General features: G+C 46.3%; 1 protein-coding gene across 1 annotated transcript in view; it reads right to left on the bottom strand.

Moving 5' to 3' along the window:
* Positions 1–19,423, bottom strand: part of KBTBD12 (kelch repeat and BTB domain containing 12) — a 420,487-nt gene that overhangs the window by 309,450 nt on the left and 91,614 nt on the right. Inside the window, exon 3 of the mRNA XM_078662432.1 lies at positions 16,439–16,589. Coding sequence (XP_078518558.1) covers positions 16,439–16,589 — 151 coding nt within the window. The remainder of the gene's footprint in view (positions 1–16,438; positions 16,590–19,423) is intronic.

Below are 19,423 nucleotides of genomic sequence, written 5' to 3'. Positions count from 1 at the left end.
CAAACGTGGTGGTTCTATCTGGCCTGTCTGTGTCAGTCTGATTCATCTTTGTCTCACGCCTTTTCCCTTTCTGCCGGCCTGTTATTTCTGTCGGCCCTCTGCTCTTACCCTTGTTCAGTAGAGTCGGGCATTGGGCTTTCCAGTGCCCGGAATATTTACAAAAAGCACATTGGTTTTGCCCTAAGTCTGGTCGTCCTGCGCGTAGTGTCGGGGGATTACTTTCGGGTCGTTGTGTCTTGGGGTTGTCCTGTCGATATATCCCTTTACACCGTTCCCTTCCTGCGTTTACTCCTTGGAACCGTGTTGCCGCTATCCCTTCCTTTTGCCTACCAGATGCTTGGAAGGTTGTCTGTCGCGTTTCTTTACCTACTCTGACTTCGTCTCTTTTCTTTCGTTGCATTGCTTCTTTGCGCCACATACCGAGACTGTCGAGCATAATAGGCGTTGTCTTACTACTACAAAGGGCTATTTCTAACGTTTCTATTTTATCAAGATCGAAGGATCCTATCAGTGGCCACTGTTTCTCTTGATTTTCTTTGGTATACTTGTGCCACAGCTTACTATAGGCTATGGTAACTAATCCATACTTTGTGAACATGTCTTTATTAGGGGTGCCTTCCAGCGGAGCTAGATGGTCCACCTCTAATAAACGGTCCGGGCTGAACCAACTACCAATCAGTGGGGAGAAGACAGACATGACGGCTCACAACGAGGACAAAAGTCAGCACTGCCTATCTTATCACTGCGTGCAAAGACTAGACAGAATATTTCTATTCTACGTTGTTTGCAGGCAGTGAATACCTCATGAACCAATATCAAACAGTCAATATTCGGTCAATCAAACAATCAATGGGGAGAATAAGTAGGCCCGCAAAAGGTCTGCGTCCTCTACCCTTTCACTATCTGCAAAGAGGAACCTGTTCTTTCCTGTTTGCAGACAGAGAATCTCCAGAAAACAATCCGCGAACAGTAGTTCGGGGTCAAAAACAATTAATCAGTGTGGGAGAGGGAAATCTCCCGAGAACAATCCACGAACCGTAGTTCGAGTTCAAACAATCAATCAGTGGGGGAGAAAGATAGGCACGATGGCTGCGTTACCTATCCTTCACTGTTTGCAAAGAGAGAGAGCCTGTTGTTTCTCCGTTTGCAGACAGTGAATCTCCAAACAAGTCAACAAAGAGTAATACTAGTATTTTCCGAACAATCAAACAATCATTTCGCAATTCGTCGTGTTTACACGACCTTACCCGGACCGTATGGACAGTTTCTTGTCTTCCGAATCCAGCGCCCGATCGTCCTCTTTTCCTCGTATTCCTCGCGGCACTCCTGATGGTTCCCAGTCAGGACCGTAGATCACTCGAGAGAGGTCTGTTCGGAACCAGTGAAGTTCGGATGATCGGCTGCCAGACGAGGGTCTATTGGGCAGGAGCTCTCCCGATCGTTGCAGTCGTTCACTCTGTCGTCAGGACCTCTCCCACTGGATCCACGTGTCGCTGATGGGCCCCACGCTTGGGACGCCAATTGTAAAAAAGGTCAGGGACAACCAATGTTTGCCCGGCGGTATCGCCTCTTTAACCCACAAAATATTAATCAATGAAGAGGCAGGCGCTGGAGACTGGAAGGCAGGAAACAAGGTTTATTCTCTCCGGAGGAGAACACATCAGTTCGGACAGCCAGTATCGTCACGAGGTGCTCTAACCGCATCTCTGAGGCCTGGCCTCTTATACACAGGTTTATGATTTTTATTGCAGGTAACACATTCTTGCAATGCTTTGAAGTATGAAAGGACATCCTCGGAATCTCCCCTTCAGGCCCGTTCCCACACACATTTACAGTTGAAGTCCCCACCCCGGTCACAACAGGTGATGATTATCGCGCAGCTGGACATTCCGCCGATTCACGGAATGTGGGGGGTTGATCGGATCTCATAGGGTGGGGGCTTTGATCAACTCGAGGGTCCTTTAATGGGGGAAGCTTCCTACTGTACGGGGGGGGGGCAATAAACAGTATCCGCAGAGCCAGGTGGCGGCCTGGGAACGAGGAAGACAAACGGGCACACAGGAAAAAGGGGTTTGTATCAAAGGGCCTGGGACCATGAAAGGAATGAAGGGAGGTGTCGCGCTGGGAACAGGATGGGATTCCGGGGCAGAGCTGCGCTGAAGAGGGGTTTACGATCCAAGGCATGTGAGAGCGGGGGGTTGTCAGCGTGCGGGGGGATGTGAGGGCGAAGGGCTGTGCTGGGGGCCAGTGGCGTGCAGAGGGTGGTTCTGATCGAGGCACCTAAAATGGCGGGTGCGTATGACAAAAAGTGTGGCATCAGGGGAAAAGGCAAGATGGCGCAGATAATGTTTACCAAACCGTACTAATTTTCCACAGGAGGCGCTGGACAGCACCACATAGTCTGCCGGAAGGGCACATTTGGGGCCCTTCTTGCGTATTCCAGTTCAAACCAGATCAGAGAGCCGTTGGCTCCCCGCTCTGACGCCAAACTGTACAAAGGATATGGGAGTATCCTCCCCACTGTTCGACCCCTCCTCTGGGAAGGACCCCTGAATCGTCCCATCCCTCACCTTAGGGTACTTAAGGGCTTACATGTTGGTGGGTCCTGAGATTCATTGTGGGACTCAATTCAGATCCAACTCCACTTCTACTTCGTCCGTCTGGGTGCTCAGGACTCTGCTGAACTCCGCTCTGGACCTCAAGACTGCACCTAGGAAGATGCCTGCTGCTCTTGGCCTCCTCGTCCTGCAAGCTCACTGCAACGTCTGTGCCAGTACTACGTACAGGTCCTTACAAGGCCTGTGGACATCAAGGACAACTGAAGGAATCTCTCTTGGAGCGAAGGAATCACTCCCATGCATCCTCAGGCACCGCAACATAGTAGACCGGTTTGCCGATTCTAGGCTCCTCTGGACTCCACAAGGCTCAGCAACACAGGTGGTGGTAATATACTTCCTCAAGGTCTGTACTGTCCTCTCTTCAAGCTTGAGGCCAGGATCCCTCATCGGAGTCACTACAACCGAACCCCTGAGCACCGCGTCGTTGCATCACTTCTGTGCACGGCACCCGCATTGGTTGTCCCAACCTACTCGTTCCAACAGAGTCAGACACATGAAAGGTTCTTTCAACGAGTCTGTCCTGCTATAACTGATATGCGCCGACGTGGTTGGTTGGATCAGACGGACTCTGTCGTCTTCAACGTCACGGTAGCTCAGACGGAGCTACCGACTCAGTGTAACAGTGACGGAAGCTACTCATCAGTCAACCTGCATTCTTGAACTCTAAAGGTTTTCGCCATCCGTGCCTCCTGGTCACTCCTGAGTGGCAAAGACTCTGACCCCTCGGCTTTCAGGTACTCTTCGACTCGAACCTTATTCTGGGTTCCGACTGACTCTTTCATCCTAAGACTGCAACCGCATCATGCCCATTGACAAAGTACTGAGTACGCGGTCATGTACCCTCTTGGCATACGACCGTTGAGGGGTTCCTCGACCCTCACTTGGGGTGGTTCCTTGGGTTCCCTACTCTTCTACGTTGCCTTAGTTCAATCTCGATTTAGATCGCATTCTCCTATTTGTGATATATGGTCTGCTCTGCCCCTTGGGACCACTGGGTATTGGTGCTACTTACAGTTCTATCCTTAAAGTATTGTGTGTATTGTAAATATATCTCTAGGCAGGAGATATTATAAAGTGCTAGTGAGTGATTGTAATAAATAACTATTTTTATAAGTACACTGTGTGGTTCTTTTTCACTTAGTCCATTATAAAGGATTAGATTCTGGTAAACTGAGCTGCTTTGCTCTCCTCCGAGACTAAGACTGAAGGCAGCTCTCCACAGCTACCACTTAGAGAGCTTTCCACAGTTATCTAAACCACTAAACTCACCATAAGGGTTGTCTGGATTAGTGCAGGGTGCTACACTTAAACAAGTGAGCACCATATACTAAGCCAGCCTCCACACTGCTGAACAGACCAATGGAAGAAAAAGCTGAGCCAAAGCCCCTCTATGTAACTATATTTTTATTAAATGAGGAAAGCAAAACACCTAATTAAGTGTTTGAGAAAACCAGCCATCTCTATCTTTCACAAGTGTGATAGATCCTAGCAAGTTATCATAAATCAAAACGTGTTAACAATAATATGAAGTAAATCAATCCAATAGCATCATTCATATTAAAAATATGATCCATATGGATTAATACCAATTGACGTGACCACTATTGTGCTTTTTAACTTGTTTGTGAATGTTCCTATGATTTAGCAATACATTTTCTCTTTGAGTTAGACGCTAGGTTTTAGTGTCACCAAATGTTGTGATGCCATCAGGAACAAGGTCTTATGGAATCACTTCCTTGGATTCAGGGTCAGAGGCCATACAATGTAACTTCCTGTGATGTCGATTAGGTCAAATGGTGTGTGATATCATCACTTCCAGTAGCCATGGCTTTTGGTGACCCAATATCCATGGTTAACACACAAAGGAGATGAAAAATAGCCCTTTTTTAGTTTCCAAATGAATTACAAAGAGTATGTGGTGATGTTTACATGCAATTCTTATATTTTTTCAGCCAACAGGTGTTTAATCCCACACCACTAGGAACTTTTTCAAGGTTCTAAAGTGTACCGCACACTGGATGCAGTCGAGAAGATCTTTGACAAGCTATTGCAAAATCACAACCACCAGTGGTTAGATTATGAAAACCCCTTACCAGCACACGTTGGCTGGGCTCGATTTGATTTGACATAACCGTGATGTCATTAACAAGTCTATTGCTTCTGGCCTTTTGGCCCAGCTGGGTCTGGTGGCTCAGTGGACTAATGCATCCACTGTAGGGGCCTGTGTTCGACCTCATGGTCACAGGTTCAAACCCTGATGGGTCCACTCAGCCTTTCATCCATCTGAGATTGATAAAATGAGTGCCATTGAGTTGGGTAACAATAAAAACATCTGGTAATCAGTGCCTCGAGACCCTAGCTTGGGTGGTATGTGCACTTTACAAATACATGTTATGATATGTTTTTTGTTCATTGACCCGAAGTCGGATTATGAATTAATAGATAGTACTTTTATGGCACTATCTAGAGAATAAAGTAATAATAATGCTTCATTTAAGGTAATTTGAATCCACTTCTCAAAATGCTGCTTAAAATTTTGAAATTTGGGTGGACAGGGAACTGATGTACTCATATTCTTCTAGTGTAAAGGGTGAAATAGTATTTGCACCAACTTGCACATTATTCCACAACATTTAGGGGCACATGCATCAAAGGTTTTTGCTAGTGCAAATGGTGCGATTCGCAAAAATCGTCCGTTTGTGATCGCAAAAGGCCATTTTGCGATGCATAAAAGTGTTGGGCACACGCAATTTAGGTAATCACAATATCTTGCGATTTCCTGAATTGCAATTGCATTTAAGGAATCACAATTTGCGATTCCTTAAATGCAATGCAAGAAGTCCTTTGAAATAGCTATTTCGCTATTTGGGACCGCAAATTACCGAGCAATTAAACTGGTCGGTAATTTGCAAAAACTTTGAAAAATGAGCTAAAGTGCATCTTTCAAAGTTTCAGGTTACATACACATGCCCTTGTGCAACATAAGTGCACTCCACAATTTCAGGGGTGCAACAGGCTGTCCTTTTGACACCCTTGCACCCTTGAAATTGCATGCACAATTTGCGAGTACCAATTGGTACTCGCAAATTGCGCCTGGAATTTCCCATTCCCTAATGGCGAGTCACAATTTGCGAGTTGCAATTGAGGAATGTTTAGGAATCGCTATTTTTATAGTGATTCCTACATGCATAGGCTTTTGCAAGCCCTTAATTGCGATTCCTTAATAATCGCAATTAAGGACTCGAAAATCATACCCTGATGCATGTGCCCCTTCGCACTTTTAGAGCTGTCAGCAGTGGTAAGGTAAGGTACATTAAGGTAAGTTTTTTATGAACGATTAATTAAAACCGTTGCATATACATAACGTGATTAAATACAATTGATCATGTACAGTAGCAAGGTTAAAATAAAGTTAAAAGACCTTGTTTGGCCAATTTTGACCATTTAGGTGAGTGTTTTGGTTAAAAACAAAAAAAAGTGGCTCTGTGCTCCATTTGTCCTTTCCCACGCCAATTTGCTTTGGCTGGAATGGGATCTTGCATAGATTTGCATATAAATAAGATCTTGTGTGAGGTGCCGTTGTGCAGAATAGGCTTGCAAGGTTTGTGGGACCAAGTGTTCCCTGTGATGGTCTTTCAGCTAACCTCCTTACTATTTGGCTTGGAGTTTGCTGTTTAGTCCTTTGTTGTGTGTTGGTTACATTGTAGTGCTTGTGGGAGCTGTGCGATGTGCAGAGCTAGATTGGTTCTAACTGCAGTCTCTTTTCTGCGATATTGGACATTTTTGTAAACCGACAGGTCAATTGGACGTTGACAGATCTGAAACAGATCAGAACTGCCTGTCTGCTGGAATGAATCTTGTATTAATTAAAAAGAGGGCGCAAGAGTAAACGTCGTTCTTTTACTATACTGTTACAGTTGCAAATTATGTGCGCGAGGCCTTCCGTTCCAAGGCTGCATAGTCGACAAATGTTGTCTCCGGATTTCCCTTCCATGGTGGAAGGTGTGATAAGATCGGCATTATAGCCATCCTGTATTTTAAAAGTTTTTCTTTCAGAAGAATATTGAATCCTTCGCTCAAGTACTTTTGTGGTTCGGCTGTTACATAGTTGTTGAATACATTTATTTATTTATTTATACAAAGGTTTTATATAGAGCGAACAAGCCATGTGCTCTGTTTGCAAGCGCAGCCTTATCTTATCCAATGGCAATGCTTTGATGGTCTTGGTAACCACTTTCTTGGAGCTGGTGTGGGACGCTGATGTCTCCCATAGATTGTTCAGGCCAAGTTGACTTAGGGAGCATCTGAGATACGTTCCCACCAGTGAGTTCCTTCTTAGTAAAAGTTCAGCCCAAAGTTGCCAGTTCAGTGCATCTTGCTCTCTGCCCCTCTGATCCTGTGCCAGCATTTTATAAATGTGCCCCTTCTGGACTGTGACTGCTTCTGTAGCCCAAACTCTAGCCTTATTTGGATGGGGAGGTGTATGTTGGGAGGCTGAAGATTACTCTAAATGACCTGATGGTTATTTTTCCAGTAATGGCGTCTCTTCCTCTCATTGCCTCACTCCCGTAAGTTATCGTTGGGAGGAGTTTGGTTTGGATAATCTCTAATAGAGGGCCTAGGGAGTGTCCGGCAATCGCTTTCTTTAAAGTCTTCATGGCGAGGGATATTGTGATGCCTTTTCGTTTCAGTGCTTCCATTTGAGGGCTGAAGGAGCCTTTGTTGTCTAGTAGAACACTCAAGTATTTGTGTTCCTTTGTCGATTCTAGTCGATGTATGACTAGAAGCCGGCATAATTTGTAACTTTTTAAAAATTTATTGTCATTGTTTTTGTTTTGCCTAGATTGATTTTCAGGGTGTTCTTGTTAGAGTATTCCTGAGTTACATCAAGTGTTGAAGTCCTATTGTTGTTGGTGTTCGACTTACTAGGACTAAGTCGTCTGCATATAAAAGGACAGAGGTGGTCATCTTGCAGGGGGATAAACTTCAGGTGAATAGAATACACACATATATATCCCGCACATGAGGACGCTCCTTCTCCCACCTTGCCGCCAAATCCTGGAATGCCCTTCCCCTCCATCTCCGAACAACACCTGTATTGGTGAACTTCAGGAAGGGGCTTAAGACATGGCTCTTCTACGGAGACCCTACGCCCAGTGCCTGGATACCCTCACGGGTGCTACATTGTGCTATATAAGCACAGTTTGATTGAATGATTGATACTTGTGTTTGCAGGTGAGTCACAGGCTTAACTTGGAGTAGTGCTGACTTAATCCAGGAAACCAGGAGTAAGTCAGGGCTGCTCCATGACTATGTCACATCAACTCATGGCAAAATCTGTGTGAATTCCGCCCACACATATACTTCATGTAAGAGTCAGTCGCGGACCGTTCCCTCTCCGCTATCCCCCAATCTGGATTTGTGAGTGTTTCAATGGCTTATGAGGAGCCTGAGGAGACGCATGACCAGAGGCAGAGCATTAAAATTCAAAACTTATCCTCTCACATGCCGAGATACAAAGCTCTGTTCTACTTGTGGCCTTCACAAAGCCTGAGTGTTGGCTGTCAGGACAAAGCACTGGCTGTCCAGAGAGCACAGTGCATCCCTTCAAAGGCCAGCCTCGGGCAGTGTCTTTTCAAGCCCTGACAATCCCCCTATTTTTCCATGGCAGCTGCAGAATTTCGTCCTCAAGATTCATAGCCTTGTGCAAAAATATCAAACTCCAGCCCCAAATGCACTTTTAATCATAAAGCTACTTTTATAACTGAAAATGGATAGATCGCGTCTGCGTGGTGATCACATGAGGTGACCTAGTAGGTGTCGGTCCATTTACTTACACGTAATATGACACTATCATGCAATATTATAATAATATTTAATAAAATAGCAGAATTTATCAGATTTACTGCAGGTAACCGGACAAATACCTTTTGTAAAATGGGCTTCAATTTATGCATTTTACCTTTTATTTAACCCGCAAAAGCTCTTCTGAGGTTGGAAATGAATATCATGCTGCATTTTCAAACTCAGGGTGCAGATTTACTAAAAAGAATAGCATACCGCAGCACAGCACCCCAACCAAAGATGCTTTGTTGCATTGCTGCCTAGCTCCATGTATACATCTTAGTGCAAAGCTGTGTGCATTATGTCTAGCATACGTTTGGCACTAAACCCCATGGTTAAACTTTTTAAATATTTCACAGATTGGATGTGCACCCTATGTACAGTGCAGCACACATGCAATGAGTGCAATCTTTCCAGAAATGAAAACATATCTCCATCTTGGAGCCTGCCTCTAGGTGGTGTTATTTTTATGTAAAATCAAAAGGAGTGGAAGAGGTGTGTTGAGACGGGGGAGGGGTGGTCAACACCAACATTGTTGTGAGACCCTTAACAGTTTTGTTCCGCTAAAGGCATGTCTCCCGTTGGCATACTTAGCCGCTGATCGTTACATCATTAATTCCTTTGTATGTCATGTCTGTTGTACTGATCTAAAGAAGTATATTGCTCATTATGAATTAGCAAAGAGCTTATCCAGAAATACGAACGAGGACTCTAGGCAAACTCAAATCAAATTCATGTAGCGATCATAAAAAATGGGTATGTGTCTTGTTAGAAATTGGGTTTCTGGTTGGCAGATGTATGCACCCTATCCAAGAAGGAACCACAATCCTAGTAAGGGTTAGTGAGGTACACACTAAAATGTACCTGTTCTCACCCTCTGATAGCTTGGCACAGAGCAGTCAGGCTAAACTAAAGAGGCAATGTGTAACCTATTTGTGCACATACACACAGTAACACAGTGAAAATGCCACAAAAGTACTCCACACCAGTTTAGCAGAATAGCCAACATTTATCTGAGTAAAACAAGACCAAAACGACAATAATCCAGCATACACAAGTCAAGATATGAATTTTGCAACATTAAATCAAAATGCGGTGCTTAGAAGTCAATAACTCAAACCAGAGCTATCTGGTCGTGCTTGAAAAGGTCAAATCTAAAAGTTCAGGCCGACTGCAATGGAGCACGATCAGGATGTGGGATTTAAGCAGACCCACTGACAGTACCTTGGATGGGTTGATGTTCGGGAATGAGGCGCTGAAATCCAGAGGTGATGCATCACTGTCGTATCTGATGCGTCGGTTCTTAAGTTGGGTAAAGTCAGTGATGTGTCGATGTCAAGAGCAGTGTGCGTTGTTTCCAAGACGTCGATGCCGAACTGCTGGACTGAAGGCAATGAGTCGATTAGAAGCCACGTCGGGCCAGGAATGCGTTGGAGTAGGAACGGTGCCTCTCAGATGTTGGTGATGCTCTGTCTGAGACTCACGCAGCAGTGGTTCTTAAGGAGGTGGTTTGTCATCAAAGTTGAGACTGCATTGTAAGTCGAGGACATTGCGTCGCTCACTCGCTGAGCAGCGTCAAGGCTTCGGTGCAGGAAGCTGCAATGTGTCGGTTTCGCAGGGATGCTTATAATGCAGCGACGCGTGTTGCGTCTTAGTGGAAGGCCCTTTGGAAAGCTGGACTGGCCATCTTTCTGTTGGTTATTGCTATATTTGGGTGTTAAACTGGTACTAATGTGATGCAACCAATGCCCAGACAGTTTTAATAAGTGTGCAAATGACAAAGAAATTAAGTAATACTGTTATAATATGCAACATTTGGTGTCAACATTTTCCTTTTCTTGCTGCATAATCTACTCAACCCTGCCGCATAATTTGGCCCCCTCCTGCTGCATAATTCCAGTGGCTCTGGCCATATATGTGCAACCACAACACCTCTTAACATGATGTCTGTGACAGACAAGACTAGAACTGTAGAATATTGATTCCCTGTGCCCTGTATGTGCTATTTTGTCGGGAGGGGGGCTGTTACAGCTAAGGTATGTGGAGTTTGAAGATGTAACTGCATTTTGTAGCCTGAATCCCAGGCAAGTAACTCAATAAAGCTATTTTTTAAGATAAATCACTAGACTCAGACACTATAAGGAGTAATACGGCCCCTCTCCTTACTAACAGAGATCTCTTTGCCTGTATCCACTGTGGTTCATAGCCTAAGAGAACACTTTGGTCAGTTTACCTGGAGGTTGGGGTTGACTAACATGTTAAATGGGCTTATACATGTAGACGCAATGACAAAGTGCAAATCACATACCCACTACTCAGAAGCCCGATAGAAGCGCAGTCTTGATATTGATACGCCTTCTTTATCACTGTTGATGGTTGCCCTCTGAGCAAATGTGTCAATTGCACATAACGATGTGGATGACAAAGTCCTGCTAGTCCCACAAGCTAACTACTACTTTCAATTAAACCAGGACCTGTGGCAGTCATAAGCTGAGGGGAAGTACATAGCCCTTTAAATGCTGTGGACGGATCTCACCCACCCCAGGTCAGATAATAGGAAGTTTGTTGTGCCCCAAGGGTATGAGTGTTGTAAATGGGGTACATTCTTCTAAAAGAGTAAATGTATAATGGACATTGGCGTATTTAGCATCAATAACGTTTCAATCACAAATGTTTACAAAAGAAAGCTGGTGATACATAGACCTCTATTCTCAAATATATGCTTTATTTTATTATTTATTTAAAGAGTTTTATATCGCGCTGGCTAGACCCGGAGGTATCAGAGCGCTTAACATGAGAATCAACAATGTAACAGAAAAAGTTCAACAATTACACAAAAATCCCCAAAAAAGAATAGTCAATACAATTAGGAGAGGGGAGAAAGGAGAGAGAGAGGTAGTGGAGGGGGCAGGGGAGGTGAGAAAGGGAAGATAAGGGAAGAGACAATACGGAGAGACGAAAAGAAGTCTATCTAAGGACCGTCAGGGCAGGTGAAGACCAAGGAGGGAATCCACGGCCCATCGCACTTATATCTAAACCAGGTAGCTCCATCAGGCATCAGACAAAAAAGTTCAGTCTCAATACATTGAGAGAGGGGAGAAGGAGAGACATAAAAAGAGGGAGGATGCGGGAGGCGACAGCAGGAGGGACGAAAGGAAGTGCAACAATGTGGTTTAACAGTAAAACAGAAAAAGATCAACAATTACACCTTACAGCGAACAGTCAGCACTACATTAGGAGAGGTGGCCATGAAGCAAAGAGGAGCCACTCAGTATGGAGAACAGGCCAGAAAGGGATGGCAAGGGGCTGAAAGAGAGGTCAGAATACCAAAGGCAAACTACAACTGGTGCAGTCCTCATCAAAAATCAGACAGCCCAAAAGGAAGGGATACACTCAAGAAGAGCAAGAACTACGTTCCGCATTCTATAAAGATAAACCAGCGACAGGAGTCGCACTCTCCTTGCTTTACAGGCCATGGTCTGGGTGCAGATGCATGTGTTTCCAATGGTATCTAAGTACATGTGTTAGGAGGTCAACTTCACCATAACTCTTTTGTCAAGATAGGAGTAAGTGTTCAGAATGTGGCATTTGGACCTCTTCTTTGGACATCTGGGAACTACAAGAACCAAACACACCGCCTGCTCCTGGATCTTAGAACCACCATGTGGACCCATCAAGTATGTCCTGATTGGCCACATTCTGGTCAAGCAGAATCCCCGCGTGTGTGTTGTGGACAGGTGCTATGGGAAAGCAAGTAGGAAAGCATGTTTATCATCTATGGGGGTTCTACATTTATATCACTTTTTTTCATGAAAAGTGTAGAGTTTAAATTATATGAATAAAACATCTCATCTCTGATAATAAAACAAATATATCTTCAGATCAGTATCAGAAATATATATTAAATGTAGGTTGGCTATTCTTTTAGCAACACTTTCCTGATATATTTGGAGGGGGTTTTAATAGAGCAAAATGATCCCACCTCACGCCTAACACAAAAAGCAAAGTTCTCTAGGATCTAAGAAGCAGATTTACGTTGCCTGACGCAGCCCTGCAAATCGGCAGAGATGCGCCAGGAAAGATACGGCACGCAAGTTCATCCTTGCGCCACCCATGATGCGCCGCATTTACAATGCCGCGCACCATGGCGCAGGAATGAACAGATGCGTGTCGCATCTTGGGCGTAAAGTTGGCGCAGTGCTGAAGTTGTGTTGCGTGCGGCACGCAACTCCAGCACTTTTCCAACTTGCCCTATCTTTAACGTGGTGCGTCAAGCCTTACGCCTGCTTCAAGCAGGCGCAGGGTTTTGACGCATCAGCATTGGGAAAGTGACTCAGTGAAATCTTGTAGATTTTACTGAGTCACTTTTCAGGGGCGTTCCTGCGACGGAACGCCCCCCCCCCTGTATCGGAACGCCTACATGAAACCTGACGCAGGTTTCATGTGGCGCAGGGCCTTACACCGTGACGCATCTCAATAGATGCGTCACGTTGTAAATGCCTCGTAGGGATCCGCCACGTTTACCCCGCCTTGCGTGACGCAACAGCGGCGTAAACGTGGCGCAAGGGGCTTGTAAATCTGCCCCTAAGTATTGGACTTGCACGCAGTGGAGAAGACAGGAGAATCTATCCAAAATGGCGACCAACATGAGAAACGCCATTGAGTATGTGTTGAACCATGTATGATATGGATTTTTGAATTATGTTGTGATTATTATATTGAAACAATTGCAAGTAAGTGGTCCCTTGTGGAATGATGGGTTATTCACTAGGAGAATGTTAAAGAATGCAGAATTTGCTATTACTTTAAGGTTATGTATTTACCTTATAGGTGTTGTTCATTAATGTTTACTCTTGATGAAGGATGGTGAGGCACTCGACCCCAGATCGAAAGTGAGCTTAGAATGCAGGGAGGAAGAGGAAAAGACACCCAGCACCTAAAACCAAATTAGCATCCAGAGGCAAGTCAGAGTTCAGGCAACCAGTCAGCAACCAAAATCAAATCACAATCTGGAGACAAGTCATCCTTCAAGCAAAAGCGTCATTGAACTGAGGGAAACTGAAAAGGGAGCAACACTACATAGAGGAAAAAAGTAAATACAGTGAACGAACTAAACAATAACGAAAGAGCCAATACAAGAACGATAGTTGCCAGCCTTCCACAGGGAAGGAAGTGGGTGCCACTTCTGACCTGGAAATCCCATCCCTTGACCTTTACTAATTATTAATCCTGAAGCCCCAACCACATAGACCAGCCTTCTACGCCCTCACAGGGCTTCTCATGTGGATTTTGTTGAGTCCTTTCCTTGAAACAAATCCCATTTCCACATAACTTCCCAATCCAGATATGCCACCCAGCATAATTGGAAATACCTCTATTTTTAAACTTTTTTGCCAGTCTTCCTGGTGATTCACGATGTTCAACATTACTGAGTGAGTACTGGTGAGGAATGAGTGCAGAAGTCACTGTGGGGTCGCAGTGGGAGATTTTCACACCACTGCCGACGAATGCTGGTCTGTGGTCCCCTCTGGTGGCATTGCGGTCTGTGCTTTTGTTAGCTTTAAGGTGATTGCTGGCAGGAAGGTTGTTGAACAAGCTGATGGTGGCAGCACAGCACATAATTCTTTTTCTTTTCTAGACTTCCTGCTCAGTGTACCTGTATCCGGTCTCACTCAAGCCCATGGCAAGGGCGGCTCTAGACTCATGGCGGCCCTGGGCATGGAGCGTAGGTAGGGGGCCCCGGAAGAGGGGGTCGGGGCGGAGCGCGGAGGCCAGTGAAGAGGCGGGGGTCAGGGTGTTTGGAAGTGGAACAGAGCCGGAGGCCACCAAATCCCTGCCAGGGACCGCCACGCAAATCTGTATCCATCCTCAGGGGATTATTATATTAAGGATATATGTTGGCGTGGCGGCCCCTGGGGTTTGGTGGCCCTGTGCAGGTGCACAGCTTGCACAGGCCTAAGGCCGCCCCTGCCCATGGGAGGGGGTGGGGGCAAGCAAGGGAGTCCCTCTGTTTAATAATGACAGTCCAGTCCCTTTGACTGAGATATGAAGAACATAACAAAAGACGAGCAAAATTGTGGTTTTAAATATAAAAGAGACTTAAGTGTCATAATAATGTGACATTGTTGACCTGGGGCCTGGGCTAGTGTTCAGAAACCATAACAGCAAAGAATATGGGGGCATATCATCAAGGCCATGCGATAATTATCGCTCAGCGCTCTTAGCGCGAGGATAATTATTGCCTGCCAACTCTGAATTTTATCGCGGAGATAGCGTGCAATCAGCAACGCTTATCTAAAAAGCGATAAAATCCAGAGCGCAAGCTGCCAATTGTGCGATTATCATTGGAAATACAGCGATAATCGCACAAGGTTTGGCGAAAGCTTGCTGATAGGGCAAGACATACTTAGCCATGATATCCACCTTACATAGGATATCATGGCTAAGTCAGTTTTGAAGCACGCGTAAGGAAAGTAGCGATAACAGAGGTTATCGGTACTTTGCTTGTCGCTCTGCAGGTTAGCGTGTCCATTGATAATTGGAGAAGTGCCGATGTTAGTATCCAGTCCCCCCTGGACTTCTTACTTCCTTCAGGCCCATGCATTCAGTGAACCTCAACCCTTTATCACAGGCCACGTCCACCTCAGACAGAGATCCCTGCATGTGGACAGGAGGACAATGTCACCCCGGTCGCTCGATGTCTGTCTTTGGAAGTCTTTTAAGAAGCAAGCAGCATTCCCCAACAGTTTCCACCTGTCAGGGGTGGGGGCGGGGTGGTTGCTGCTACAACCATCACAAGAGCAGGTGAACTAACTTGATAGCTCGAACCAACCACTGGCGGACCACCTGGCTGCCTGTGACCAATCAAAGACAGTCTATATTCTCTCTTCAGGTTCAAAGCCTACTGTCTGATTGGGCAATGTACATTGTAAACAGCCTTTTAAAGTCAATGTTGAAGCTAGCACAGGGACGATTTAGTAGTTTGCCATCTGTAGGAACGTAGCAAGGTGATGCTGCTGCTGCAACACATCCTGTGTGGGGATAATGTGTATCTCCATATGAATAGATGTCTTTCGAGTGAGTAAAGTTCTTATAGCATTGCTATTTTCTGCACCTCCCCCCATACTCTCAGCAGTAAATGGAAGTCTGTTAAAGGGCTTTGGAGGGGAGTCAGTGGAGGAAGTGGTCAGCGCTGTGATGTCAAAGACTGTGGATATCCTTCCAAACTGCGGAAGAACCAACATCCTTGCACCACGCCGGTATCACAGTCACCTCACCTCCACCACAACTTCTCTCCCCCACCCCGGACGTAAGAGTACATCTACAATGGATTTCGATGAGCAGAACACACTGGTGTAGCGCTTTGTGATCTTGTGTTGGTCCCATCACTGCACAGGGCAACTGAACGCAAACAGAGAACCCACAACATAGGGAGCCTGTTGTTACACTCATTGGGTGCCTAATATAATATAATAGTATAATAGTGGAGTAGTGTGGCTCACTGGTTAGAGGCAGCAGACCCGAGAGCAGAAGTCAGCCTGGGACCAGGGTTCAATTTCCGACGCGGCATGGTCGTGGACCTGGGTCAGTGGACTCGATAATTCTCGCTTCGGTGCTTACTCTAATCAGGGGTTCCACTCGGCAACTCTGGGCATTAGCTTGCCTAATCTCCACAACGGCCCCATCAATTCCGGGGATGCCTGGCTCCACCTTGGGGACTCCCAGCAGGGACCATCCCACAGGGAAAGCCAGGACGGGTTCCCCAGAGTTATACAGCGCCAGGAGACCTATGGACGGGTAGCAGTGCGCTTTACAAGCTCAAATACATTTACATTTACATTTACATTTACATAATAGTACCATTGAGCTTAATAGTGCACTAAAACACAAATTGAACGGTGAATCTCTCATTAGCTGATGCCTAATGGCAGGACAATAAAGAATGGCTAATCGAATCGCAATCTTGTCCCACTTACCCAAGACATAAATCTCACTGTTGACTACAGCCGTACTGAAGCGGTACTTGGAGTACATCATTGGCGCGCGTAGAGTCCATTTATCACACCCTGGGTCATACTCCAGCATTCTGTTGCTTAATCGATCGGGCTCATCGTCTGGAAGATCCATCTGTATGAAAGATGACAACTTTTCAGCAGCGTAACACTTAGCAGTCACTGAATCGCACGCGCGAGCATGCAGCGCATCAGCGGCTTGGATGGAGAGCAACAAAACGGGCACAGCCATTACAGCCGTGAAATAATTCATGCTTACAACAGTTCATAAATTCTCTGGATGCAACTTTAAGGATATTGTACATGGCAGATGCAGAACATAACTTTGAGTGCCTACGACTGCCAATCTGGGTATTCAAGTAAGCGATCAAAGTCTGCTGCCTTCACCATGCCAACATGTAGGCTGTTCTAAACCATCTTTGTAGATTCGTGGGCTTGTATGAAGGCCAAGGACCAGATTAGGGCTGCGGAAGCTGCTACGCCCCAAGGCTAACACTCGTCTGCGCCCGTCCGCGGCCAGCCGCGCCAGCCGGGGCTAGGGGCATGTGATTCTTCCCAATTTACCACCTACTCTGCCTCGGAACTGATACGTTTGCATTTCCATTGGCCACTCTGTCCCACCATACCTCCTAGGCTGGACTTATTGGGACTTTTTTGTCCCCGGAAGGCTTTCCCTAAACTCGACTCCGCCCTAGCTAAGGCACTACTGTCCGGCACACAGCGCCCCCCAGCTGCCTCCTCTTTCCCCGCTAAAAGAGCTGTTAATTCCACATTTACTGTGATCTATCTGAACACCCGCTCACTGGTCAAGCACCAGTTGGAGATTTTCCAGCTCCTGGACTCTGAGAAACCAGACATTCTATTTGTCACCGAAACGTGGCTTAACGAGGAGTCCTCTCCAGACATCCTCGCGGCAGTCCCACCAGGCTATTATATCCTTCAAGCCAATAGATCCTCAGGCAAGTCGGGTGGTGGGGTTGCAGCCATTATTAAACATCCAATTAGATTCTCCTCAGTGGATGTGGCCACCATTCCCTTAGTCGACTGTCTCATCCTTCGACTTTACTCCCCAGTGGCCCCCCTTATTTGTGTTATGGTTTGCCGCCCCTCCCCCAGCCCATGCCCAACTTCCCGTCATTGTTTGGTGACATGCTCTCTCAGTTGGTCATAAATAACTCGAAAATCCTGATCATAGGGGATTTTAACTATTGGCCTTCTGATGATAGAGAGAGCATTTGCTCATCTACCTTTTCAGATTTTTTAGCTGGCATGAACTGCTCTCAGCATATTCACTCAGCAACCCATGTCAAGGGTCATATCCTTGACCAGGTCTGGACCTCCCATCTGGACATCTCCACCCCCCTCATCCTTTCCTGCCCCTGGTCGGACCATTTTCTTATCACTTTTACCTTTGTTGTTACCTCTCATACTAGTCGTACCCTTGAGGGCAACCTCCCAGCTAGGAACTGGAACAGGGCTGACCTTGGCAACTTTGTGACCCTACTTAGGACTACCCCCCCCCTCCGAGTGTGACTCCTTAGACTCCTTAGACACCCAGGCACTCGGCCTAAAGCACTGGCTTGAATCAGCCAGTGATATAGTGGCCCCCCTCAAACATGTCAAGCTAAAACGCCCTCACGACGCACAAAGATGGTTCTCAGAGGAACTTAAAGCTATGAAGCTTAAACTTAGACAGGCTGAGCGCTGCTGGCGGCGAGACTATGCCCCCGCCAAGAAGCTGGTCTTTGCAGCCGCGCTCAAAGAATACAAACAAGCCATTCTGCAAGCCAAAACCCTCTACTTCTCTAGGAAAATTGTAGACTCAGCCTCTAAGGCAAAAGATATCTTTTCCATCGTGGAAGAACTCTCACATCCAGACAGGGTTACCCTCAAACCTCTTCCCTGTCAGCCTCTTTGCGATTCCCTCAATTTGTTCTTTGTTGAGAAAATTGCTAAAATTAAAAATAGCATCTCCTCCCTTGCCCCCCCAGCCCAGTCTATCTCGGCCACTATCCCTGTTATTCCTAACCCTCATTCAGTTACACAGATACCCCTGATCTCGGAGAACGACTTTCTAGTTCTGCTAAAAAAGGTCGCCTCCGAATCTCCCACGGATTGCTGTCCTCCCCATGTCTTACGCAAGGCTTTCACCGCCTGTCCCTCCCCTCCCTTGTCCCTTCTTAATAACTCACTTAGAGTAGGCCTGGTCCCTAGCTCCTTTAAGGCCGCTAAAGTGGTGCCCATCCTTAAGAAACCCAACGCCGACCCGTCCCTTATGAGTAATTTCCGTCCCATCTCCCTACTTCCCTACCTCAGCAAAGTACTTGAGGCCCATGTCACCAACTTTTTGAGCTCATTCATCGAAAGCTCGCAGTTCCTCGACCCCCAACAGGCTGGCTTTAGACCTGGCCATTCAACTGAGTCGGTCATTCTCTCAGTGATGGAGGAGCTGCGGAGGGGGGCGGACCTTAAGACCACCCAGGCCCTGGTGCTCCTGGATCTGTCGGCTGCCTTCGACACGGTCGACCATGACATCTTGGTCGGCCGTGTCGAGGAGGCCGGCATCCAGGGGCTGGCCCTTGATTGGGTTCGCTCTTTCTTGAGCAACCGCTCCCAGGCTGTCCGTCTCTCCCACTTCTCGGCCGATAAGGTTAGGTTGACGTGTGGCGTCCCGCAGGGCTCCTCCCTTTCCCCCCTTCTTTTTAATTTGTACCTTACCCCCCTTATCCGCTCTCTACGAGGTAGTAATGTCACTGCGTTCAATTACGCAGATGGCATTCAGCTCGTTTTTGATATTGACTATTCGGACCATTCCATTGACAACTTTCAGTCTACCCTGTGCCACATCAGCGATTGGATGGGGACAAACCATTTGAAACTCAACCCCGACAAGACTGAGTTGGTCTTGTTCGGGGGTGCCCCCAATCCGTGGAGCTCCAATTTTTGGCC

The sequence above is a fragment of the Lissotriton helveticus genome, chromosome 9 (assembly GCF_964261635.1).
Source record: "Lissotriton helveticus chromosome 9, aLisHel1.1, whole genome shotgun sequence".
In the NCBI taxonomy this organism is placed as follows: domain Eukaryota; kingdom Metazoa; phylum Chordata; class Amphibia; order Caudata; family Salamandridae; genus Lissotriton; species Lissotriton helveticus.
The sequence above is the reverse complement of the archived record's forward strand: the minus strand, read 5'-3'. Positions and strand labels throughout refer to the sequence as shown.